This window comes from Muntiacus reevesi, chromosome 11, assembly GCF_963930625.1.
Source record: "Muntiacus reevesi chromosome 11, mMunRee1.1, whole genome shotgun sequence".
Lineage (NCBI taxonomy): Eukaryota > Metazoa > Chordata > Mammalia > Artiodactyla > Cervidae > Muntiacus > Muntiacus reevesi.
In genome coordinates this window covers 82,880,635-82,906,635 of record NC_089259.1, presented here as the reverse complement: position 1 = coordinate 82,906,635, position 26,001 = coordinate 82,880,635, and the positions used below count along the sequence as shown (strand labels likewise).

The window sequence follows — 26,001 nt, the reverse complement described above, 5'->3', positions numbered from 1 at the left end:
TTTTATTCATGTGATTTTAAGGCCAATTGAAACTACTTTTATTCAGAGTAAGTCTACATTAAATTACAGTATCAACAATTGAGAGACATCGAACTTAAAGTTTAAGAAGCAGAAGCTACTGGTCTCTGACCACGTGTGATATAAACTCACAACTGAAAATTTACAAAGAGAAAAGAGGACACGCAAAGAGGGAGGGTTTTCATCTGGAAACCCATGAGATGTCATATTTTAAAGACGCATGTTTCAAAAAGGGAGAATCTTTTAATAATTTAGCACAAAAATCAAATGATATAAACTTGGTATATTCCAGAAAATATTGCTTTCAACACTTACACCATGATCAAAATTCCTTTGGTAGCTTTTAATCAAAACGAAACATGCTATTATGTAAAATATAAAGTACTTTTAAATGTTCTCACAAAAGTATCTTTGTTGTGGTTCCCACATGAACCAGCGTCCGCGGCGTGGCTCCCTTATGCACGCGCGTGACGGCAGGTGCCCATGAAGCCACCTCTGCGCCACGCTGGTCTCCTCGAGGCGCTGACGTGGTCGCGTGGAGGACAGCTGCCGCCCAGGGCCGCGAAAAGAGAACCAGACTTGACTGTCGCCATTGTACAAACGCGCAGTTAGAACAGGTCACACAGCAGCCGCCCCCGGGCCGAGAACAGGGGCTGCCAGGCGCAGCCTTGGGACGGCACACACACACGCACGGCTCCCGCTAACCCCCCACAAAGTTCACAAGCAACGCGGCGGAAGCGAAACGGAGACAGGGACGGGCTCGCAGCGTCACACGCGCCAGAGCGACTTCCTCTCCACGGAGCGAGGCCTCGCGAGGAGCCTTGTCCAGAAACCAGGCCTCAAGGTTAAAACTTGGTGCAAAGGAACGAAGAGAAGCTACTGTGCAGGCTGCGTGATTCGTCAGCTGTGACACCGCAGGTTCTCCCTCGTGTTCAGTCAGGGGCTCCTGTTCGGGGCCTAAGAGCTTGTGTCCGGAGCGACGGTGGTCCTGCAGCGGCGCAAGGCTGCACGCAGGGTCTCACACCTGCACGCGCGCGCGCGCACACACACAGAACATCAGCTTCTGCACGAGAACACTGCTTACAAAGGAGACTGCCTGCCTACCCAACCTCAGCCACTCTGCGGAGCCCTGGGAATCATCAAACGCCTAAAGGAACAGGAGGAAGAACTGGAGGGAAGACACACGCCACCTGCGAGTCCCGGAGCAGAAAGTGGTCCAAGGACGCCCGCCCGTGCAGCCCGCAGTGGCGGCCCGGGCGCCGCGGAGCGGGCTTCTCCCTGACGGGGCGCTGCGTCTCCCGGGCGGGCGGGCCTCAGGCCACGTAGTGGTACTGGTTCGGGCTGTCCTTGTCCCTCTCCATGTAGTCCCTGTCTATGAGCGACTCAATCCGCTTCTTCAGATCTCCAGGCTGGAAAAGAGCAGCAGGGCCCGTCAGAGGGCGTCCGGCTCACCCCGAGTGAGCAGGTCAGGGCGCACGCCTGAGGCGCGCGGGTCACGTGGGTCAGGGCGCACGCCTGAGGCGCGCAGGTCACGTGGGTCAGGGCGCACGCCTGAGGCACGTGGGTCACGTGATCAGGGCGCACGTCTATACACATCTGTGCAGGACCAGAAGCTCACGACAGGACGACTCGGACAAAAGCTCCCTGCTTCAAAGACAATGTCAGCGTGGTAGCGCGAGCAGATGTCTCCCGAGCAGGGCAGCTGTCAGGGGCCCCTGAGCCTGCAGAGCGTCCTGTGAGGAGACTGCGCCCCACGCTGTGCTCCCGTCACTGGAGACACTACACTCACCCCAGTGGACGCTGTCCCCCTGCGAGAAGGGGAGGCCTGGCCCTCAGGGAGCAGCTCTCCACCCCGATAGCTGCAGGCCTTGCCCTGTGCCTCTGCTGGACGTCCAGGTCTCTGGTGCAGGGGGCCCTGACCCCCTCCCACCAACCCTGGGCCTGCGGAACCTGGGGGAACACACGGCCCCACTGGCCCGTCCAGCGTCCGGCCGCTGCCTGGTCCTCCTGAGCTCGACACCACAGTCACAGAACCTCCCTGCTGCCCACCGGGAGCCCTCAGACGCCGGCACGGGGGAAACACTCCTGAGGCAGAGAGCTTGGGGCTGGGGCCACGGTGGGAGGAGGGGAGGGCAGCTGCAGTCACCAAGGTACCGGGGGAAGCTGCTCGCTCTCGGCACTCAGAGGAAGGTCTCTGTGCCAAGCGACCAGCGACAGCAGGGGACAGACGGCCAACTCTAGAGGCCTGAGACCCGGACGTGCGGTGCCAAGGGTGTGCAAACGCGGTGACTTGACAAGCCGACGCCTGCTTACCTTGACGGGAAACTTGAGCTGATTGTACAGCTCGGAGACGAGCAGGTTGTGGCCCAGCGTCTTCCTCATCTTCATGATCCTGACAATGGCGGCGTCAATCTGGTACTGCCGGTCCTGGAACACGCGCTCCGTGGTGCTCACCTGCTCCTCCACCTGTGGGAGAGGGCCCGCTGCCTGACTCAGCGCCAGCGCCGCCTCTGTGGGGGCTGCCAAGCTCCAGGCAGAAGGCGGGCCAGACTGCGGTAGGACCCCTGTTCTGTTCTGCGGCTTCGTTCCAGTGAAACCACTGAACTTCAGCACCAAAATCAGTGAATTTATGGGAATAGTGACATCAATTAAAAGACTTCAGGTGCTGGCTTTGAAACAGAACTTGAAAAACAGAAACGAGAAACTGCCCAGTAATATGTGACCCTGATTTCTAACAAAAGTGACAGTTCTAGTACGTTGTCAGAGAACCCCTTCAGGTTTTAAAATAGGAAGGGTGGCTGGAATGCTTTCTTGATGCTAAGGTAACTTCTAGCACAGAGAAATATTTCAGAGGAAAATTGAAACAGACTACTGGAACAATACAAGTAAATGTTCTTTAAAATGTGGGTCAGAGGAAGGTCTTCGTTAAGCTGACCCTCAAGGCAGAAACTGCAGAGGAACAAACTGAGCCTCCCGCTGTACTCACGTGGGAAGGACCCTCTCAGGACGACAGAACCACCCACCACCAGTCCCCTCAGCATAAACAGAACATCCCTGCGAGTCAGAGGTGGGATATGACAATAAATGCCCAGGGACTCGAGTTCACGCAATTAACTAAAAAGACAAAAGAGCATCAGCGCGACCCCCGAAGGAGCAGGGCAGGGCCAGTGAGGCGCTGCGGGTGCGCGGCGAGAGCCGGCACTTCCTCTGCAGTCTCAGCCCCGCGGTGCTGTTACGCCCACGCTAGAAGGTGAAGAACTGAGCGTTGGGACAGCCACCTAATTTGTATGAGCTTCTAAGTGGCATAGAGATGCTCAGGGGACTCAAAGCAAGTAGCACTAACTTGGCCATGAACCACCCCTGTGCTCCCCAGGGGGAGGGCGCAGGCAGGTGGGGAGGTCAGGGCCCCCAGGAGCTGGAGACTGGCGCGCGCGCGCTCATGTCAGCAAAGCTCCTGTCCTCTGACCCAGCGAGTCCAGGGTGAGGAGCTGAGACTTGAGAGAGCCAAGCCAGGGGCCAAGAGCATGAGTGCGGCTGGGCAGGGCCCCTCAGCTGAAGGAAGGGCCAGGTCCGAGGCACCACCAGGCTCTGCAGAGGGGCTCCATGGTCTCGGATTCAAGTCGCATGATGTGTGACTCTGCACATGTAAAAACCAAGTCCTGATCTGGGAGGAGGCCCGCGCAGTCAGAGCTGGAGCTCCCTCTGGACGGGGCGCCTTCCGACAAGGCCACAGTGCCCGCCTGCTGGACCACAGCCCTGGGGTGCGAGAGCTCCTGCAGTAGGGTGCCTGAGGGCAGCGGCCTGGAGCCTGCCTGGGCCCGTGACCCCGGGGAGCCTGATCAAAGGTACAGACGCTCGGCCTGGACACAGAACCCAGCGGCGGGGCCGAGAGAACGGCCGGGGGTGGGCACAGCTGCTAGGACAGGTCACCAGGTGTGGAACGAGGCACTCCCTACGCGGACACAGGTAGGCCACAAAGACCTCATCTAGGACATGCTTGTGTGGGCAGCAAGTTAACTGTTAGAGACATGTCCTTCTGAATTTCACTCCTGAGTATAAAAGTGGTAACAGTTACGCTAAAGCATCTCACAGACGCGAGTGCGTAATGAGGGTCGAAAGTTCCCATAGACCTACGCTCCCCTGTGAGCGGGGAAAGCGGAGGAAATGGATACGCACCGTCTCCTTCATCTGAATCTGATTGATCTTTATCCGAAAGAGCTTGTGCTTGAACTCTGCGTTGAAGAGGAACTTGTCTCCGTCGTCCACCTCCTTCCCCTTGGGACTCTTGAGGAGGACGCGGGCCTTGCCGCAGGCCAGGGACTGCAGCGTCCTACGCAGCTCGCTGTCCTCTATGCCAGTGGCCATCCTGATGTCCTCGAAGCTGAAGCCGTCCCCTTCGTTGAACATGAGCAGCACCAGCGTCTGGAACAGGGACACCTGGAACTCCTTCTTTCCCTGAAAGAGCAGGAGCCACGCAAGTGTGTCTGCCAGCCCGCCAACGCCTGAGACAGTACTGACTAGTCCCCAGGTGAGGAGACGTCCTGACGAGCCTGTGTGTGGGCATGTTGAGACAGTACTAACTAATCACCAGGTGAGAAGACATCACTAATTTTATTGATTAAAATATTAGCCCTTTGATCACTTCATTTTACTGACTTCAAAAAGCCAGTGTTGAGTTATACTGAATAATCCCTCCCTTTCTTCTTTGCTACCAAAGTCTACTGGCAGTTTAAAACATCTTTTCATAAACGTGCTTCAAAAACATAAAAAGTGACAGACACAGGACTTGCCTCCTTGAACTCGGCTTTCAGCACCGCGTGGCCCAGTGTTGTCTGCCACTGAAGCTTCCGCCCACTGTGTTTCCCCAGATAAAATGTCTTGAACACTTCCTGTAGCTTGATCATCTGTCAGCAGAGGAAAGCGAGTGTGATTATGCTGAACACGCTTACTCTGACACTACCGACGGCTCAGTGCCCAAGTTCCCAGGACACCGCTGGGCTGAATGAGGCCTGCTCCGCGAGCTGACAGCTGCCCACCGGCACGCGGCCCCGTGCTGCCATCATTTCAACAACTCCTTCCAGGGCCGGTGGGGCCTCCACCTCCCTCCCAAGGCCCCGTAGGCTTCCTCGGCCCCTCCCGCAGCCTCTGCGCCCAGGAGCGCCCGCGGTCTTGTCCGGCTGCGTCCGGCGGGACAACCCTCGCTGCGGCTCCTCTTGCCCCAGGGGAGGCCCTGAGACTCTGGCCTGTCCTGCCACCCCTCCAGGCCTGACTAGTCCTGCAGCGCACGCACGCGCAGGCACACCCCGGGTGGAGGGAGGTGGGGGGAGTGTCAACCAGCAGGGACAGACGGGGTGTGGAGGTTTTCTGGGGAAGAGCGTCTACTTGCAGGGTCACACCAGCCCCGGGAGCGTGAGAGTGCCGGGTGGAGTGTGGGGAGGGGCGCGGAGCCGTCCCATCGCGTGGGGAGACGTGGGAGGGGGCGCCCAGTCTGGGACTGCTGTGATGGTCCCGGCGTGCGGGACTGGAGACACAGGCCAGAGGCTGAGAGGGAGGGGGCTGGGGCTTCCGGGGAACGTGTGCACTCAGGGTACAGGGCAGAGGAAAAGGAGGGGAAGACGCGACAGAGACTGACTAGGGGGCCAGAAACAGATTCCAGGAGACTGCTCTGGGAACAGCAAGGGCGGATCTGGGCGGCAGCACGTCTGCCCGGGCCCTGGGTCCAACTGTCCCCCCCCGGAGGCCCTGGGCCCACGCTGGCAGGCACACTCCATCCCCCTCAGAGGGCCCGTGTCAGCCACACACACCATCCCTGCCCTCTCAGGCCCTGGCTCTGGTGTGGCGGGTGGGAGCACCAGCCCGACGAGGAAGCCCGAGGCTCCCACGCGGGAGCTTTTAAAGCCAGGGCCTTCGTTGGCAGGCAGCCGGCGGCCAGCGACAAGGAGTGTCCACTGTGAACGCTGCTCCCAGAGATGACACAGATGGCCAGGGTTTTCAGCAAGCGTGTGATTTCAGCACTCCCCGAGGGGTGTGGGGTTAGGGTTAGGGCCCTGGAGCACTAGTGTGTGAAAACCAGGCGGCAGGTTCTCGAGCGCTCACCTCTGGGGTCAGATGCACCTCCATGGGTGTGTACGTGGGCCAGTAGCCCATGGTCAGTATGTTCACGGTCAGGTCTATGGAGCCCGGGTCACTCTGATTCTGCATGTACTGCAAACACAAGAAACCAAGACAAAAGGTCACCTTAGACTACCACCCGAAAGAATCCCTCTATTAAAAAACGAGTGATCCTGTTTCCAAGCTAGTTTACCTTGTGTTTTCATTTGTTTGAGACCCTGGAACACGGTCCACTGAAGCCACACACCCTGTTCTAAAGTCACTGGGAATGTCCTTCTTTAGTTTTGTCCCAAATATGGGTCGTTAAACACATTTAAGCCAGAGTTTCAAGTGCACTTTTAGGCATTCTTTTTTTTTTTCTTTTTTTTTCCAACTGTGTCACACAGCTGGCAGGACCCTAGTTCCCAGACCGGGGTTGAACCTGGGCCCTCAGCAGTGGAAGCCTGGGGTCCTAACCACTGCACTGACGGGGAATTCCCAGGGGTTACGTTTCTTTTTCATTTTGAAGTGTTTTGAACATGTGAAACATTAACAGTGTAATTTTTAAAGACGAGGATTTTACATAGTTCACATACTTATGTACATGATCATTTCACAGAATTTTAAAACAGTGTATTTCTTAAAAAGCTGTTTCATTTGAAAAGAACACAACTTGCCTGCTTGAAATGAACCATGATGTCCTTGGAGAGCTCCATGTCCTTGAACATGCCCTCCAGCTTGCTGGTGAAGGCGGCCCCACACTCTGGACAAAGCGGGAGGCGGGTGAGCATTGGGAGGCCCCGCGCAGGGGTGCTCACCCCATCCCCGGACGCTTACCGTGTTTCAGCTTCGACAGCATAGATTTCTCAGCATCGACAGAGGCACTTTTCCCAACCAGGAGTCTTTTCGCTAAATCTTTTTTGTAAAATGCTTCAAACACGTCTTTACCTATTTATAAGCAAGCAAGGACCATGTAAGACATTTGACAGTTACCGTGACAACGTTCAGCTCAGCAGCTGACTCAGCCCAAGAGGCGGCCACATGTGCGTGTGAGCCAGTTCTTCCCGCTGAATCCCCACAAACACCCTCGCTCCGTCCACAGCAGCCGCCACCCCGTCCTCTGTCGACAGGGCGGGGAGGAGACAGGGCGGCCGGGAGCTGCAGATGTGTGCCGGAAGCCCAGCTCACCGTGGATGAACCGGAACAGGATCATGACCTTGTCCAGCATCCTCTCCAGCTCCTCGTCCGTCGCCTCCTTATTTCCTGCTCTCAGTTTTGAGTCTACGTGCTTTGCTGTAGGAGATGAAATTATTTGAAAAATAAGTATTCACTATACAATACATATTCTAAATACAAAAAGGAAGATCTTTAATTTCTGTAAGAAAAAAACTGAACATAACACTTGGAACTTCCCCAAAATGTCATTATTATGTAATAAACAGGCAAATACCTGATGTTCTAAGATCTGTGCTTTCAAGGCACCCGAGAACACACTCTGTGGTCCCACACTGGGGCTTCCTGGCACAGGACTGCTCAAAGACTGGAGCAGCCCACCAGCAGGATGTGCTGAGACACGCGACCAAGGCTTCCTTACATGGAAGCACTCCTCTCGGGGCTGACCCCGTAGGGACAGAGTGGCTCTGCCTGCCCTCCTGCTTTTGACGCACAGGCTGCCTCGACCTGCCCGAAGGGAGAATCCGAGCTCCCGAGGGTCTGAATGTGTCTTTAGAGAAACCACAGTCTATAAGGTGACACAAAGGCCAAATCAAATAGGTGCATTTGAATGTCTCCTCCTGTTGCTCTTCTTAGCTCTTCCCCTTATCGTTCTTTTTTCTGAACATCGCAAACGTACACACTTCTTTGTGACCTCCACTTTCCCACTAGGCACCTTCAACAGCCCACACCGGAACTCAGTCCTGCCCGCTGCCTCTGAACAATTCCAAAAAAACTGCCTCACTGATGAGACTCCATGAATCCTGAGTATATTTTGATGTTATCATGAAATAAGTATACAAAGGGATCATTTAAAAGAGATGCCAATCAATCCCACCACATTTAATACTGACTGGAGGATACAAGGTTGGGACTGAACAGACATCTCCTGTCCCGCGCTGTCATGAGGTCAACAGTTACCCTCCTAACGTTCCTTCCTACACGACAAACCCAGGCCAGTTTCTGAGTGGGAAGAGCTCTGGAGCTGGGGGCCGTGCAAACTAGGACACATCTGCTCGTCTCTTCCTTCTCTTGTGACATCAGGCTCCATCTCATCACAAAACCATGACCACATGCTCCCTAGTGGAAACAGCATGTGCTCACATACAGATTTAACACACATGAGCACACGCTGCTGTCTGGTTGTTGGAAAGGCGGTCCTTTTAAGCCCCATTCCCGTCCTCCCCATGAGGCACCTGAACTCCTGGGAAAACCTCTGCTTGAGTTGTGCTTTATCGTTCATGTGTTCCCTACCGATCAGCTCTGCAGGCTTATTGGGCCTCTTGTTGATGAACGTCTCAAAGGACTCCTTCATCAGGTTGATGAACCTCTCGTTCCGCTGGAAGCACACTTCGATCACGTGGTCCACGCGGTCCTTGAAGTCCAGCAGGTCCTGCACCATGTCCTTGTCTTTTTCAGGGTTGATGACAATCGTCGTCCCGAAAGTCTGCAAAGACACCAAGTCAGCGGCAGGGCCCTGACACAGCAGCTTTTCTCCTGCCATCAAACACTCATGATGGTTTAACAAATCGATCACTTCCAATAATAAATGCTAAATCATTTCAGAAGTTTCATAAATTTAGTCCACATTCTAAAAATTAAGTAGGTGTGCAACTAAGCTTTAAGGTTACAATTCTGCTTCTGAAAGAACTTTTTCTTATAAATCCCTCAGACATAAATTAATCCTCATAATCTGTTATACCTGTTTGGAGTTCCTGACTACAGTTCTTTCTCTTTCACTTCTAACTGTGGTTTAGCCTCTGGTTTTTAGCCTGCATTTTTATTTAAGAAATGCTATGTAAACATTACTAGAAGCCTGTATGACAGTAATAGCTGGCTACTTGATGACACAAACTACTGGCTTTCGCAGGACACGCAAGGAGCGCCACGTCACAGGTGCGCATGGGGGCAGACTACGGCGGAAAGGCCCAGGTGCAGCCGCACACAGGCTCCTGGAGGGGGGCCTGGCATGGCCTGCAGGGGTGGGGGCGCCGTGTTACGCTCGTCCTCAGCGGATGTCGGGGCAGTGTTCACGACTCAGTCTCCTGCCCAGGCTGGACGCTGCAAAGGTGCCCGCCTATGTCAGGACCTGTGCCCGTTCTTTGGGGACCCCTGGGCAGCAGAACCCTCGACCTCCTCGGCCTCTCCTGGCAGAAAGCCCAGTGCTGACCAGACCTGAGTTGCTTATGCCTCTCAGCTCAACACAGTGGCAAAAGCTCTTGGGGGTATGTGTGCATGTACAAGCTTCCCACAGTCCTGACTGTTCCCTCCATCTTTCTTACTGAGTTGAATCTCCTTCCTGATGGGTACAGAGCCACAGGCAGCAAGAAGAGCGAGCGTGTGCCTCGTGTACCCAGCATGGTTCCCCGATGCTGACACACGGGGCCCAACCGAGCGGCAGCGCAACCAGGACCCTGGCCCTGACACAGCTCACCCGCCGTCTCGTCCAGATGGGTCACAAGTCCACCTACAACTCACCAACTGTGCACCACCTGAGCCCAGTACTGAGATGAACAGGCCAGCACCATACAGATCACTCCTGCTGCCTTTTTGTAACCAACACATGCATAAATCCTGGATTTCTAAGAAACAAAGCAGCATGACCCTACCCAGACATACCAAAATGTGTGACAGCTCCCGCTGAGCCAAGCATGAAATCACGTTTCAACAGCAGATTCACAAAAACCACCTTTTGAAAATCACAACTATAGAACTCCGCTAGTACTTATGCTGACAACAAACGGCCAAACAGCAACTTTAAGAACGTTTACACCTGGATGCTATTTATCCCCAAGACCATGTGCGCGGGGGGCCCAGGAGGCGATGGGCAGGTCCAGCCAGGCCCCCTGACCGTGAAGGAGCAGAGGCAGCTCTGGCCCGGGGCCGGGACGCCACTCCCCGCCCCCTGACCGTGAAGGGGTGGGGGCAGTTCTGGGGCCCGGGCCGGGGGGCAACTCCCCGCCCCCTAACCGTGAAGGAGCGGGGGCAGCTCTGGGGCCCGGGGCCGGGGGGCCGCACACACCTTGATGTAGTCGCTCCAGTGCTGCAGCAGCGCCTGCTGGCCGCCCCGCACGCGGCTGAACAGCTGGTACATCTGCGTGAGGTCCGGCACTCGGTTCTCGTCCAGCAGGTGGTCCAGCCCTGAGACCACACGGCAGTGTTAGCTCTGGCGGCAGGTGGACCTGGGCCCCATAGCTGCCCGCCGCGTGTCCACGCTCACGGTCAGCCCAGGCCTGAGCACAGCAAGGCTGTCTACCCGCCAGAGGCTGGGGTCTCTCAGCCCCGATAGGACTCCTGGGACTTTAGCCTGAACCGTCTGGGCTCCCTGCCCACTCCCTCCACACAGCTGGTGACCAAGGCTGCCCACGGGCTGAGGGCCGCCACCTTCGCTGACTCTCACTGTGTTACAGCAAACGGCCCCACGCTGTCACAGCGCTGCACCAACTCTCTCCCTGAACGCGGGACAAGCGGTCAGTGCACACACGCGAGGTGGGAGACCTACCTTTCTGCAGAATTGCTGTTAAGTGTTCTCCTAAGAGCTGCTTCTCCACACAGGCGATCAGCGGCTTCCTGGTTGAGGGGGAGCGGGGAGCACAAGGAGCCTGTCAACCAGGAGTGACGGGACCACGCCAGTGCCGACTGCCTCGGGTCCCCGCGTCCAGGGAGGAGGGTAGCAGCAGATGGGGCGCCCGAGCACAGAGGGGCTGCCGGCGGCCCTCATGCTCCGGCCAGCTGCACTCCAGTCCCTGGGACTCCTGGACCGCTGCCCTCAGTCCCACCCCGCTGGGGCCCACAGACCCCCCGCCACTTCCAGCTGCCCCTCTGCCCTCAGGTCAGCCTGCGTCCTCCCAGGATCACACATCAAAACCCGACTCCTTACAGAGGCTGGGAATGTCACAGGCAACAGACAACCTGACAACCTGGAGACGGCCACGTGGGGTTGTCCCCTGCACAAGGGGACACGGCGCCCTTCGGGGTCCAGGCCTCTGCTCGCTGAGCACTGCTCTCAGAGATCAGAGCCCTGCTGCACTCCCAGGACTTACTAACCTTGGGCCCACTCGAGGGACTTCTCCCTGCACCTCACGTGACCCTCGTGGCAGCCCCAGACAGACAGAGGCCGGCAGCCGTGTGGGCTCCAGGCACCGGGGGCTCAGCACCTGAGCTGTGCCCGTGCCCTGGGGAGGGGGCATGCGGCCCGGGGCTCATTTATTTATCGGCCTTCTGCCTCTGCTGTCTCTGAAAATCACCTTTTACTCTGTGACCTTTGAGTCATCTGATACTGCAGAAGACACCTCAGTGCCCCTCAAAATCCCACCCCAGGGAACCACCCTTCTCTCCAAGTTCTCTGCTTAGCCCGCGGTCACTTCTCACTGAGACGGGGCGGGGGGGGCTCTTCTGCAGCATCTGCACATGGGCGTGTGAGCCCGCAGGAGGGCGTGAAGGCGCAGCCGCGGGGCCCAGCACCAGGGGCTGCAGGCTGGGGCGTCCCACCAGACGCAGCCTTCTGTCTCCCTGCACCCCCAACCCCCGTGGTCCCCACGGCACCTCCAGCTCCGCGTATGGACAGCCCGCTTCTGCTCCGGCCCCCTGTTCTCTCGGGCTGACACACTGCCCCTTCCTTTCATCGCCCCGCCCCCCAACAAGCCACCACAACCGACACAGTTTAGCACTTTCCCTCTTAAAAACATCTCTTTTTCATCTCCCACATCTCTGCTCTGACCTCCCTCGCTTGAATAAACATTACGTGCCTGACACAGACACTCAAAAAAGTTCCCCTTGAACTTCTCCTTAGATACTCATCGATTTAGAGAAAAAAATTAGATGAAAAAAGGAAATAATGGGAATGAGTAGCAAAATAATCACAGCTCTATCAGTACATCAGATGTCCAACCAAAGTTTACAACCCAAACTGCCTGCATTCAGTGATACACCATTAACACTTCTAAAAATTACAGATTCATAACATAAATTAAAAATGGTAAAAAGACACCAAGTATCTCTGCCCGAATCACTCCTTTGGACAGGAACTCAAGACAGGCCACTTAGTCAGTGTGACTTATGACTATTGAATAATCACAAGTAGTAAGCAAACTGCTCGAGGAGCAAAAGCACGTCCAGGGTGAGAGAGCAGTGAGCGAGTCTGTGAGACGTCCCGCGTGTCGGCGAGTGGAGGGGACGCCGTCCCCAGGGGGCCCCTAGACGGAGCCCAGAGCTGCACTCACTGTGTGCTGTGGTCTAGGTATGTGATCACGCGGTCTGCCTCCTCCTCCAAGCGCTTACTCACATGGTCAAGATACTCTGGAACCTTCCAGAAAGAACATTTAAACACATTAGCAACAAAACACATTCTTCACGTGACCCAAGAAATTCAAACACTGCTTTAGTAAAAGAAAAAGCAGAATTGCACGCAAGCCAAACGGGAACACTGACTAATGGGAGTGGGGAAGGGAGGCAAGGCCTGGGACAGGTCACGGCACCTGGGTCCACGCATGGTGCAGCCAGCGAACACCAACCACACGCTTTCTCCAGAGGCCCTCCAGAGCCGCAGGGGCTCTCAAACCACACCCCGAGTTTCTGGGGGCGAAGGGTGTCCGTGCTGCCACCTGCCTGCACGGCAGGGGCCCGGTGATAGGGTCCCTGAGACCCTGGCCCGAGGCAGTGGCCAGGTCGCCCTGCGACGTCAACTGCCCCCGCCTGAGCTGGCCCCGGGGCCTGCCTCTGGGCTGGGCTCTAACGCCCGAGAAACCAGCTAGCGAGGCGTCGGCGTTCTATTCCCGCCACTTGGCATCCCCCACAGCTTTTAGGGTCATTTTATTCAGTGTCTCACACAGATGAAAATTTTTAATGTATCGGGTTTATCTTTCATAGCTAAGCATTATCTTTAGAGAATCCCCTGGCGGTCCAGTGGTTAGGACGCCACGCTTCCACTGCAAGGGGCACAGTTCAATCCCTGGTCTGGAAACTAAGATCCCGCAAACTGCCCAGCACAGGCAGGCACCCCTCCCCGCAACACAGAGACACACACAAAATTATCTTTTATCATTTTGTTTCAGCTTGAGTTCCTTTATGTAAATCAGAAGCTGCTTTTCTGGCTTTTTTAATGGGGGGATGGCAATGGAAAAGTTTCTAAAACAGGGGGAAAAAACCCTCAAAATACTAAGAAAGAATCTCATTACTGGGAATTGAAACTACATTGTAGTTTTCAGAAGATTTTCAGTAGAATGTTGCATGTGTGAAAAGACAGATGCTTAGAAATCACACTTGGATACACATCTATGAAAACGAAGTAAGGCACTTTAGAAACATCTCGGCGACTCACCTCTCTTTCTTGCATTAACCTTTGGCCTTCTGCAGCATATAAACAATTCGTTTCTTCCAAAAATTTCAGTTCAAATGAGTCTTTATATACCTAAAAAACGAGCAGAGTTACTGGCCAATTACAGCGAAGAAACCTCTCATCCTGAAGGCTGACCCCTTGGCGAGGGCGGCTGGCTGCACTGCCACGTCCCTGTTCGAGGGTGGCTCCCTCCCCGGCCTGGGTGCAGGGCTAGCCCGAGTGGTCACCCTCCTAGAGGGAAAACACTCCCGTATTTTCAGCCAACGCTTTAATGACGTGGGTGTCCACCGAGGTCTGACCTGGTTTGCGGGGGGGGGTCGGCAGCCGGACCCACCTGGAGGTCGGACAGCATGCCCAGAAGGCTCCGCAGCAGGCTCCGGTCCACCGCCTCGCCGCTCCGCTCCCGCTCCACCAGCAGCAGGATGCCGTCGATGGTTTTCGTCTGGACCATTTTATCACTGATGATGTGGTTTCTAAACAGCTCTAACCCCATGTCCCTGCACAAACAGAAAAAACCAGATGTGTTAGGGTCACTCTTTACAAATTTTGGGTGAAGCTCCAGACACACTTACTTGCTAACTCACTAGTGCACGTGTCAACTTTTTAAAAAAAATTTTCCTTTTTGACAGTCTGGTATGCCTTGCCCTTCTTTTGTCATCCAGGTGGCCTGTTTCCTGCGTGAGTCAGCGGTCCCCCAGCCCTGCCCGGGGTCCTGGGGTCTCCTGTCCTCAGTGTCCCCTGAGCCTGTGCTCCAGCTGCTCCGTCTGCCCGCGCCACAGGACCACAGAGCGAGGGTGTCCGTCCTCAGCTCGCTGCCCGGGGACTCAGGAGGAAGTCTGGCCACGGCCGCAGGCGTCCTCTTCTGGAAGCCGAGCTCTTGGCTCAGGCTCCAGCAGCTCCCACTCAGCCAGCAGGGTGTGCCCTCACCCCCTCCACCCTCCAACGCCCACAAGCCGCGTGTCCCGAGCACAGCGCACAAATCAGGACTGACCACCCGTGTGGACGGAGGCCAGGAGGGCCGCGGGCGAGCCAGGACCAGCTCCTACACAGGCTGAGCTGCTCGGGCCCGAGGCCAGGAGGCACTGAGCGGGGACCTGGGCGATGGGGGCACAGAGTCCCGGCTCACGGGGCCCCCCAAAGGTCCACGTGAGGAGCAGGTGGAAGCCAGGCCCCCGCGCTCGGCTGATCAGCAGAGCACCGGGGGGGTGGCATGGCACAGACCGCTTGCCCAGCCCCCCCAGAGCAGAGTGAATGGTGGAGACTCTGTGCCTGCTGGCCCGTCCCGAGATTCCATCACCTGCAGGAGAACACGCGGGACTGCCAGCCGCCAGCTCGGCGGCCACCCCCCAGGGACTGACGCCCTGGGCTGAGGTTCACCAGGGGGCCCGGCGGGCGCAGAGGACAGACAGTCAGGCACATGTGGCAGCCGCAGCGCAGACACTCACCAGATGGAGGGCAGCGTGGAGTTCTGGAGCACGTACGTGCGATCCAGGAACAGGAAGATGCTCCGGATCATGATCTGGGGGCAGAGGGCTGGGTCAGTCCACCCCAGGCCTCTGAGCAGTCATGCCACTGCCTCAGATCTAACACGGCTGCCTCACCAAGACCCTCAGGGCTGACGTCCCTGAATTTAATTTTTCCCCTTGGTGCTGGCTTTTCCTCTTTAATCCAGAAAATATGACTGGACGGATTTCACAGCACTTGGCCTCTGAGACACGTGTGACCTCTTCCTCACTGACGTGCTCAGTCTCCTGAGCCTGGGCTCAAGCATTCCTTCCTGGCACGTGGGCGTGCGGCTCTGCAGGTTCAGGGGGTGTGGAGAGCCCAGGACTCTCCTCTCAGGGAGCTCCCCAGACTCTGTCGAGAAGCTTTGCTCACAGCAGTAAACAGAACCTTCCTGACGGATGTTCGCCTGTTTTTACGACTCAAGCGGAGCTTGGCCCGGAAGAGACTCTCTTGCTGCCGCCTGCTCACCTCCGTGAGGAAACAGAAGCGCTCAGCCCACCCGGGAGAGCTGCTGATGCTACCTCTGCCCTCCCTCTCCTGTCAGCCAGGCCACCCTGAAAACTCACATACATAAAGTAAAATCAGAATCTATATCCACTAAGTCTAAGCCTGGCTGTCTCTAGGTGCCGGGAAGCCCTGGCATTCGGGCTTGATTCTCAGGCACAAACTGAGGCCAAGGGAAACTTCAGAGGCTCACCAGGAGTCACAGGCCTGGGGCCACCTGCGTGTGGTCTGAAGGCCGCGAACAGGACAGGCCCCCAGCCCCGCCCACGGCCCGCCTGCCTTCCCCGAGGGTGAGAAGAGGGGCAAGGCCACGCACTGTGAGAAAGCCACCCGGCTGGATGAGCAGCGGGCGTCACGCTCAGCTGCCCAAACCCCCTTCGGCCCGGCAGAGCCAGAGGCTGGAGAGGAGGCCCGAGGGGACCAGTGCACTGAGCCGGCAGAGGGAGGAGGCACCGCGACCCTCGCATCGCAGAGGCCATCGGCAAGCTTACCATCTGTCTGCAGTGATCCTGCCAGCACGTGTTAATCTTCTTGAGAAACAACACACTGTCTAGTGAGTCTGTGCAGACCTGCTAAGGAAGCTTCAGAAACATCGGCAGATTTATTGCAATTTTTACCCTATAATTTCAGCTCTCTTCACCACAGACTACTGCATGCTGTTTAGCACTCAGAGTACTGAAAGACCAGAAGCTCAGAAGCCACAAACGTGGCTTCTCAGTCCCCACACCCCTGCCTGTGATGCACCTGCCTGCACTCACCTGCCCCATCCCTTCGAGCCCACCTTGTTCCCTTCCCTCCCCTGCCAGGGTCCTGCCCCAGGCTCTGCAGACACCGTCCCAGAGGGAGGAAGTGGGTCTGCTGACAACAGCAAAGGTCCAGGATGGTTTCAGCCAGCGAGGCCCTAAGCTGAAAACCACTGGGCCACCCCCAACCTGCAGACTGTGAGTGGACAGGCAAGGGTTGGTTCGTGTTGCCAAGTTTGTGGAAACTGGTTATAAATCACAGAAAACTAACAAGAGTTTTAAGAACAAGAATAAAAAATAGCAGAACTCTAAGATATTTTTCAGAACATTTCCTAAATACTTCAAACCAGACTGAATAAATGGACACTCTCACTTTAATCAGATCAGCAAAGAAGTTTAAATGGTAAAAAAATTCCACTTCAAAAAAGTCTGTTTTGTAGGGTTGTATAATATAAATGCAAGGTTTTGTTTCCATAAATAAAAGAAAATTTTAAAAGCTTTTGTTTTGATATTAAGGATATTCATTCATTCTTTATTCTATTAATGTTCAGTTTCAAAATATTTAGGTAATGAATAGGAATCGCCCAAATCAAACAAGGATATTCTCTGAACTGGAGGATCTGTGCTTGGACGTGGCCCTCGCAGGCCTGGCGCAGTTGCTGGTAGAGCGTCGGGGACACTTTGTGGGAACAAAGGTTTTCAACAGCCTGAAGACAAAAGGAATAATGAGTCATTCACTATGAATGAGAAACTTGTTCTTTAAAAAAAAAAGTGTATTTGCATAAACCGCTATAATCGTAACAGAAAGGCGTTCCTTCACCACTTACACAGTCTACAATACACCATCACAGGAATTCAGGGCCATCACTGTTGGAACACCAGAGACCAGCAAAGAGTGGCCACAACAGCAGGGACCCAGAACACGGACACGACTGCGCCCCGATGCCTGCCTGAGGACGGGGGCCCCGAGGGGGTGCGCCCCAGGCCGGGCCTCTCCAGACCCCCCCCAGGCTCCCTGCTCGGCAGCCTCTGACCCTGGCTGCACTCCACTCACGCAAAGACCAAACTGGGCCTGAGCCCACAGGCCTGTCTGCGGTGGGGCTGCAGGGAGGAGTGAGCTGACCCCGAGGATCACAACGTGAAATCAGGCCCGGAAACACCTGCTCCAGACCCTGAGACCACCCCATGACAGGGGAGGGGACAGGAGATCCAGGCCCCTTCAGGCTCCTGAGTAGGTGACGGTCCAAAAGCTCAAGGACCAAGGTCCCGAGGGCGAGGTGACGCTTAAACTTGTCTTAAATTAATGAAGAAACAAGTGTTTGGGGTGGAAACAATTTTCAAAAAATATTATCAATCCACATCAAAGAATACTTGTATATTCTTACTAGTTCTAATAAAATTTTCTTTCAAATCTCATGTACAAGATCAGCACCTGACCCAATCCAAATATGAAATACTATGAAAAGAAATGCAGTGTTTCTACTGCCTATTTCTGAGCTATTTAAAAAAGTATGTGGGATATACAGAACAGACACATTTTAGAATCTTTATTCAAATGTAAGGGCAACTTACATTTTTATAGCTATAAAGAAAATAATTATGTAAAGAAATATATAACATATAAAACACATGCATACTTATAAAGTTCAAAAGAGAACATGAAATAATGATAATAATTAAGAAAACAAGAATACCTTTCCCTTACATTCTGTGTTAATGAGAACAAGGCATTCCCATCCACGTTTTCTTTCTATATCATTTACCTCCTTTCTCAAACTTAATGGTTTTATAATTCAGCCCAAGACCGACTGTTCTTTTCCCACTTAAAATAAAAAGGGAGATAATGTCCTAATAAAGACTTTTGTTCCAGTAGGTAGTCATTACAAATATAATTATTACAAAGTAAGTTTTTACTATAACACATGAAGAAAACATATTTTCTTTAATCAAGATAAGCTCAGTGGCGCATGTCCTTCAAAGAAGAACATGTTTTTTTTTTCCATTTATTTTTATTAGTTGGAGGCTAATTACTTTACAATATTGTCGTGGTTTCTGTCATACATTGACATGAGTCAGCCATGAAAGAAGAACATCTTAATCAGAGGCATTTTCTGAACGCTCCAATTCCTGAAGCGGGTGTCAGTGTCCCCAGGACCACCTTTTCCTGGCTGTGAGCTTCCTGGTGAGTTCTGTGACCAGCTCCCCCTCGTGTGTGCCCTGCATGGCGCGTGCTGACTATTTACATGAAGTCCACTGAGACTGTTTTTAACTGGAATCTGGAGCGCGCTTAGCACCACGAGGCAAGCCCCGGGCACCAGGCAGGCCTCTGCTGAGTCACTGCTGGCGTCTTCGTGTTACAGCCGCCCGTCACCTGCTCTCCCCCTGCAGGGGGGGCGGCGGGGCAGGGACGCCACGGGCCCTCCTCCCCAGAACTAGATCAGGAGGCTTAGTCACACTTGGAGATTCAGAAGTCCCTCTCAGGGTGCATGAAGCCCCCGTGGGGCCATGTGGGCAGCACAGGGGTCTCAGGGGATGCAGCGCCCGGAGGGGGTGAGCAGGACCCGGGTCCCACGGGCAGCAGACCGGTGGTTTGGTGTTTCCTCGGCCAGCCTCGCGGCCAGCAGCCTCCCAGCCCCGCCTCCCTCTCCAAAGTCCCACACCCGCTTTGCACAGGCTTATCTGTGTCAGGACAGACAGTGTCCCAGCAAAACACTGACCCTGAGAGAGCGCCTCCCACGTCTAGGAGCAAAACAGCCTCGAGGGGGAAAAGTGAAAAACAAACACCGCCCTCTGAGCCCGGGGGAAACCACACCCCTGACCATTGACAGACCTGCCAGGGCCCTGCCCTCGGCCTGGGTGCCAGGCGTGTCTAAACGCCACAAGCCCACCGCGTGGGAGGAGCCCCCACCTGGATGCTGTCTCCCCAGGTTCCCACCCACGAGAAACCAGTGAAGAGCAGTGCAAAAATGAAACAAAGACTTGGGCCTGAGCATGTGGCGAAGTCCGAGGGGACAGGACGCTCACCCTCCCAGCCCCAGTGCCAAGTCTGGACATGATTCCCTCATACAGAGGGCTGACTTCCAGGAGGGACCAAGCTGCTGAATTACAGAATCCTTCCTGTTAAGCCTAAGACAACTGAACTTGAGCATTATGTTTCTGAATAACTTATGCACTGAATTCACTCTAATTTACACTCTCCAACAGGCCATCAAATAAAGCGTCCACCTGTCTCCCACTTCCTGGGCTCCCTTGCTCTTCTGAATCCACCTGGTGGATGCATCAGCACCCGAGTCCACCCCATACTCCTTCCCCAAGCTCACCAGGTACAGGGGTCATGGAGTTGTTCACCCCAGGACTCAACACCAGCAGCAAGGCCTTCTCAAGCGCGAGGTCCCTGCGACAGGTGTGAGTCTGAGCATCAGAACTAGTCTGAGACCCACACGGATCAGACTTGAGGCTGCAGAGGGGGAGGGGGACGAAGACTGACGCCCCGGGAGCCGGCCGGCGGCAGATGCAAACTCTAATACTTAGGATGGGTGAGCAACAAGGGCCGCCGTGGAGCACAGGGTGCCGCAGCCGAGCTCCTGGGATAGACAACAAGTGAAAAAACAGTAAAAAAAAAAAAAAAAAAGAAAGAATATATATGTCAAATGCGTATATATAAGAATATATACGTAAAATACAAGAACGTAGGTAAAACTGACTCACTGCACTGTACTGCATAGATTGGCATAGAACTGTAAGTCAACAAAACTTCAGTTTTTAAAAAAGTCAAAAGCAAAACAAAAATCTAGTCTGAAATCAACACACAGCCTTCCCCTGAAACACTTCTTGAAAATGTTCAGGTTCCTGTGGTTTCACTGAGCCGACGGGAAGGACTAAGACATAGACACCCAGATACACTTTCTTCAGTGAGCTGGGATTTCACACCTTAATTCAGAAAAGATCTATGTATTCAAATCTCCTCCTCGCATTATGGGAGGAAAATGACTGAGTGGTATGTGGATCTACTGGTTCATCATCATGATCAGAATATCCCTTTCCAGCAAACAAAAATGAAGCGAGAAACAGCAGACGGGCTGAAGTTGCCCTCGGCCTCCACAGGCCTGGCTGCCTGCAAGGGAGATGCTAGACCCACTCTGGGGAAACTGGCCAACATCAAAACAAGAGGTCCTCCCTCCAACACCCCGAAAACCTCCTCAAACAGAAGCAACCTTGCAAGCTCTGGTGAGGACTGTTACTCGAACAAAAGACTCTGGCCGGGTGCGTCCCACCCCCACAGGAGAAGCTGGGGCTCTGTGCTGAGGCCCCAGGGCGAGCACCGTTCCTGCCGCTGGAGGCCAGGATGACCTCCCCGTCAAGTCACCTACTCTCCCCCCAACCTGCGCCACGGGACCTGAGCGGCTCACTCTGCAGACACACACCACTCTGAAGTTCTGAGCGGCCAGGCGCCTGCCCATGCACCTGCCCCCAGAGGCCAGCCACTGGCTCCGACAGGCCCTCCAGAGACGCCCCCCGGGAGGAGTGGGGCCACTGTGGGGCGAAGCACCCTGAGCCTCAAGGTCCCAAGACACAACACCAGGACACCTGCAAACACCATTTGTGATAGTATCCAAGGTACCACGAGGAAACACATCCTGGGTAAAAGTGCAGCTAAGAGAATGCTGAGCAACTGATACCAGTCAAATCTCCAGGAAAAGAGCAATCACGAGCCCTAGCTGAAAGACGTAACATTTTACTAAATCAAAAGCCCCTGAGTTTGGGCATGTGGTGGGACACCTGCTTCTGGCCCAGACACAGCAAAGGAACAAGCCTCACTCTGCTACTGAAATAATACACAAAACCGCAGTTTCCAAAGCACCGCACACTGGGTTCTGAGAAGCAGTGACCTCGGCAGACAGAAGACAGACAAGCACTGACCCCTCGGGCGTCCAGCGTCCAGGTTGCAGAGCAGGCGCCCCGAGCTGAGGACTCAGGAAGGTCCTGCGTTGGCAGCGGGGCAGTTAGTCCTGGACAAAGCCCTGCTCTAGTACTGCCTGGCACACCTTAAAGGCAACAGTCTAAAAGGTCAAACTGACTCCAAATAATTTAACCAAGTTAGGAACAAAACTCAAGAATATTCACAGAAACATAAAAGCATCTAGCACACAAGTCAAAACCCATGATGTCTGGCATCCAGTCAGAGCTACCACACAGGCCAAACGGGAGGAAAACAAGGCCAGTGGAGAGAAAAATCAACCACGCCACGCAGCCCGGAATGGAGACGTGACAGACCAGGATGCAGAAGAGCTGTGACTATGTCCACTCGTCAAAAAAGTTGACTAGAGACAGAGAAGATACAAAAAAGATTCAAACTGAACACCTAGAGAGGAAAACATGTAGGGTTGAAAATTACACCAGATGACATTAATGGCAGATTAGACACCGCAGAAGAATGAACTTAAAGAAGTGGATAAACTGACTAGCTTCATATCCACTAAGGAAATCTGTAGTTGAAAATCCTTCCACCAAGAAAGCCAAGATGGCTTCCCTGGAGAATTCTCTCACACCTTTAGAGAGAAATAATACCAACTCTACACAAAGTCTTCTAGAAAATGAAAGAAGAGAATATTTCCAATTCATTTTTTGAGGCCACCATTACTGTGTCACCAAAACCAGACACGGACATTACGTGAAAATAATACATCAACATCCTCTGTGATCACAGGTACAAAAATTAACAAATGATTGGAAGACTGAATCTAACACATTAAAAAAAAAAATACTCATGACCAAGCAAGATTTATCCCAAAATGAAAGACCAGTCTAAGATTTGAAAAATCAATCAATGTAATTAGCAAACAAAAAAAAAAGAAAAATCAGACGACCACCTCGACAGTCACAGAAGAATTTATCAAATTCCAACATGTATTTCTGATAAAAATGCTCAGCAAAATAGGAACAGAGAGGAACTTCCTTAAATTGATAATGCGTATTCTGGAAAAACCCACAGCTAGCATCGCATGATGTTAAATGATGAAAGACTAAAAGCTTTCTTTCCTAAGACTGGGAACAAAACAAATGTACCTGCCCTTTACATTTCTATTAACCATCAGAGGCTCTAAACAGTGTAATCAGGCAAGAAAAGGAAATAAAAGGAATGCAGATTAGAAAGGGAGAAGTGAAGTTACTTCTATTCACAGGCAATGTTGACTGTCTGTATAGAAAATTCAACGGCATCTACAAAAAAAGCTACCAAAAAAAAGTGCAATCAGCAAGACATAGTACAGAAAATCAATGTATAAAATCATTTGTATTTATATGTACTATCAAGAAATTAAAATTTACACCACGTTTCCTGATACTATAAAAACATGAACCGCCTTAGGGATGAACCTCACAAGGCCCGTGCAGTGGAACTACAGACACCGCTGAGACGGAGCAAAGCGAGCGGCCCCTGGTGACCGGCTGGGCCGGCGCTGTCGAGGCACAGCTCTCCCCACGCTCCCGTGGCGTTCCACAGAGCCCCGCCTAAAATCCTGGAGCACTTTTCTGAGAAACTGGCAAACAAATTCTAAAACTCATACGTAAATACAATGGACCTAGAAGAGCCAAAGCAAGTTTATCCTAAAAAGGATAAAGCTGGAGAGTCAATGCTCCAGACTTTGAGACTTAGGGCTCTCATACGGACAACAATTTCTGATGAAGGAACAGAGCAGCTCGCTGGGGGAAGTTCAGATGCCTGGACCGAGTGGACATCCACAGGGAGGACAATGAGCTTGGATTTACACCTCACAAGAGATACAACCACTCACCTGCAAACAGGTAATACACCTAAATGTGAAACTGAAAACCCTGAAATGTCCAAAAGGAAATAAAACAGAGGATCTACACCACCCTAGACTTCTCAGACACTACAAGCACAATCCATAAAGGCCAAACTGATACCAAGGCTTCATCAAAATTTAAACCTTCTGCTCTCTGAGAGCCATAGCTAAGAGAATCAAAAGGCAAGCTGTAAACTGGGAGAACATCAGTGCAAGGCAAATGTCTGGAAGACGACATGTACCTAGAATACATGATAACCCCCAACACTTGTAAGAAGATAAACAAGACCATGAAAAATAAGCAGATGTGAACACACACTTCAGTAAAGCAGGTATGAGGAATGGCAATGGGCACAAGAAAAAAATACTTCAAGTCATTAGGGAATTGCAAATTAAAACCAAGGTGAAACGCTACTACATACCAAACTAGAACAACAAAAATTAAAGACTGACAATACCAGACATTGGCATGGACATGGAGCATCTTAAACTCTCACACACCACTGACAGACAAAATCATGACGCCACTTTGAAAAAGCTATGAAACGTCTTATGAAACCCAGACGTTCATTAACTCAGGATAACCAACCGTGGTACCCAGAGTACTCAGCGACAAAGAAACCAGTTACTGTCAAAAGGCCCACACCAAATGCAGAAGCATTGCCCTAAGCGAAAGGAGCCAGGTACAAGAGGCTGCAAGAGGCACGGTTCTGTTTAGATGAGGTTCTAGAAATGGCAGAATGCACTGACAGACAACAAATCAGGGACTGCCAAGGACTGGGAGTGAGGCGGGATGGCTGGCTGCACAGTGGACTCCGGGCACCGTCTGTGGTGACGGAATGTTCTACAAGTGGACACATCTGTTAAAACCTACTCAAGGACACATTCCATACCTTAATAAAGTAGTTAAAACACACAACAGACTTAAACTTGAGACAAACAAGGCACACATGTTCCTCAAACTGTCATCAGCAGTCTTCTTTGGGTGGTAGGAATTGAGGGGATTTTCATTTTCTTCAATGTACTTTTTCCAGTTTCCATAACTTTTACAATGTAATTGCTTATGTAAACATGAAAGGTTTTACTTATTTATTTATTTACAATTATCAAACTTTAAACTCTTTTTGTCACACTGGGGAGCAGCCAACTCATGATGCTGTTGTAGTTTCCAGTGAGCAGCAAAGGGACTCAGCCACACACACACATGTACCCATTCTCCCCCAAACCCTCCTGGCAAAAAAGTTTTAATGCAAGTCTCTTAATAGAGAAGCTATATATTAATAGAAATGCCATTCTATTACCTAAAATGTAGATAAGAGTTTCATATATAACATAATGGATAATAATTTGCTGCATATTTGGAAAATGTTAAAAGTCCTATGGCTCTTAGAAACACATTTCTCTCCCATAAATGAGTTAAATTTTTTTTTTTTTCTTTTTTTTTTTTTAAATGAGTTAAATTTAAATGCCTTTCAACAGCTTGAGCCTGAAAATAAAATAAAAATCCCACAACCACCAAAAACAGAAAACATTCCTTGACTTGGGACAGGATGCCACAGAACTCCTACTGTTCCTGTTGGAGGCAAATACTCGGGATTCTATTACCTCCTTCCTTATTGTCTCTGAAAAACACTCAAAATCCATGGCAGCGTCACGTTTCACCGGAGCTGGATTATCGTGCTATTTAAGACAGCTATAAAAAAAGTCAGGTAAGCGGGAAACAGGAGGCCAGCACCCTAAGAAAAGGGAACCTTTCCATCTCAGTGAGCGTTCTATAAAGCTCTGCTTTTAGCCACCTGTGGATGCTTACCTGATAGAGCTCTTCCAGGTTATAGCGGATGGAGGTACTACTTTGTATGGCTTTCACTGCTTCATGAAGCTTCTGCCAGGTGTCCTGAGTATAGTTATCAGGCAATTTAGGTCTGTCTGTAAAGGCAAACAGAGTCAGTAGGTAACGGCACCCATGCCAACAATCACACGTCTTTAAAAAACCATTCTACAAAAAAAGTAAGTCAGACACACAGCTAAGGAACGCAGGACATTGTTATCCCAGCACAAGGTATCGTGTTTATAAATCTCTCGGGTTACAGACTCTGCAACCATCCCACCTTCGTTTTGCTAAGTAAACACATCTAATACTGATGATCAGTGTAAGTGCATGTAGAAAACATAAAAATCTTAGTGTTCTTTTACTTAACGAGTGGACTTCCCAAACGGGAGGGCGAGGAATAGTTACACTCTACTCAACACTGAAAGTTGCCCGAAACTGCCCCCAGTTGGGAGGACGCGGAGACGTGAGCTCCTGACGGGCCAGAGGCGCCTGCTTGGGGGCCGCGACGCCGCAGGGCCGGGGCGAGCGGAGGGGGTGACCACGCCGCCCCTCCGAGGGCTCCGGTCCCGCCGCGCCCGGCCCGACCCGCCCCGACCGGGCGGCCGCAAGGCGCGGGGCGGCGGCCGAGGGCGCCCCCGGCCCGCCCGCCGGCCCCGCACCCACCTCGGAAATTCTTGATCACGAGCTTCTTGGAGCCGCCGGCGCCGCCGGGCTTGGCGGTGACGGCGGCCGCGGCGAGGGACGCGGGCTTGGTGAGGCCGTTGGTGTGTCCGACGAGCGCCGAGAAGCTGCCCTTCCGGGGGGTCTCGTCAGCCATGGCCGCGGCCTCCGCCCGCCCGCCGCCCGCCCCGGCCCGGCCCGGCCTCCGCCCCGGCCTCCCTCGGTCGCGCTCCCTCAGCCCGGCCCGGCCCAACCGCCGACCGGCTCGCCCGCTGGGCCCGCTCGGCTCGCCCG

The 26,001-nt window shown here is 53.0% G+C and overlaps 1 protein-coding gene across 1 annotated transcript; it reads right to left on the bottom strand.

Moving 5' to 3' along the window:
- On the bottom strand, positions 1–25,921 carry CUL4A (cullin 4A). Its single transcript, XM_065901693.1, has 19 exons — positions 25,711–25,921; positions 25,027–25,142; positions 17,014–17,117; positions 16,159–16,228; positions 15,103–15,176; positions 13,992–14,154; positions 13,640–13,729; positions 12,543–12,625; positions 10,823–10,890; positions 10,343–10,461; positions 8,575–8,767; positions 7,297–7,401; positions 6,946–7,056; positions 6,786–6,871; positions 6,115–6,222; positions 4,809–4,922; positions 4,195–4,473; positions 2,332–2,484; positions 1–1,427 (listed from the first exon to the last, which is right to left on the bottom strand). The coding sequence occupies exons 1-19, from the start codon at positions 25,862–25,864 to the stop codon at positions 1,332–1,334; spliced, it is 2,286 nt and encodes a 761-aa protein (XP_065757765.1). The 5' UTR covers positions 25,865–25,921; the 3' UTR covers positions 1–1,331.
- Between the last annotated feature and the right edge of the window lie 80 nt (positions 25,922–26,001).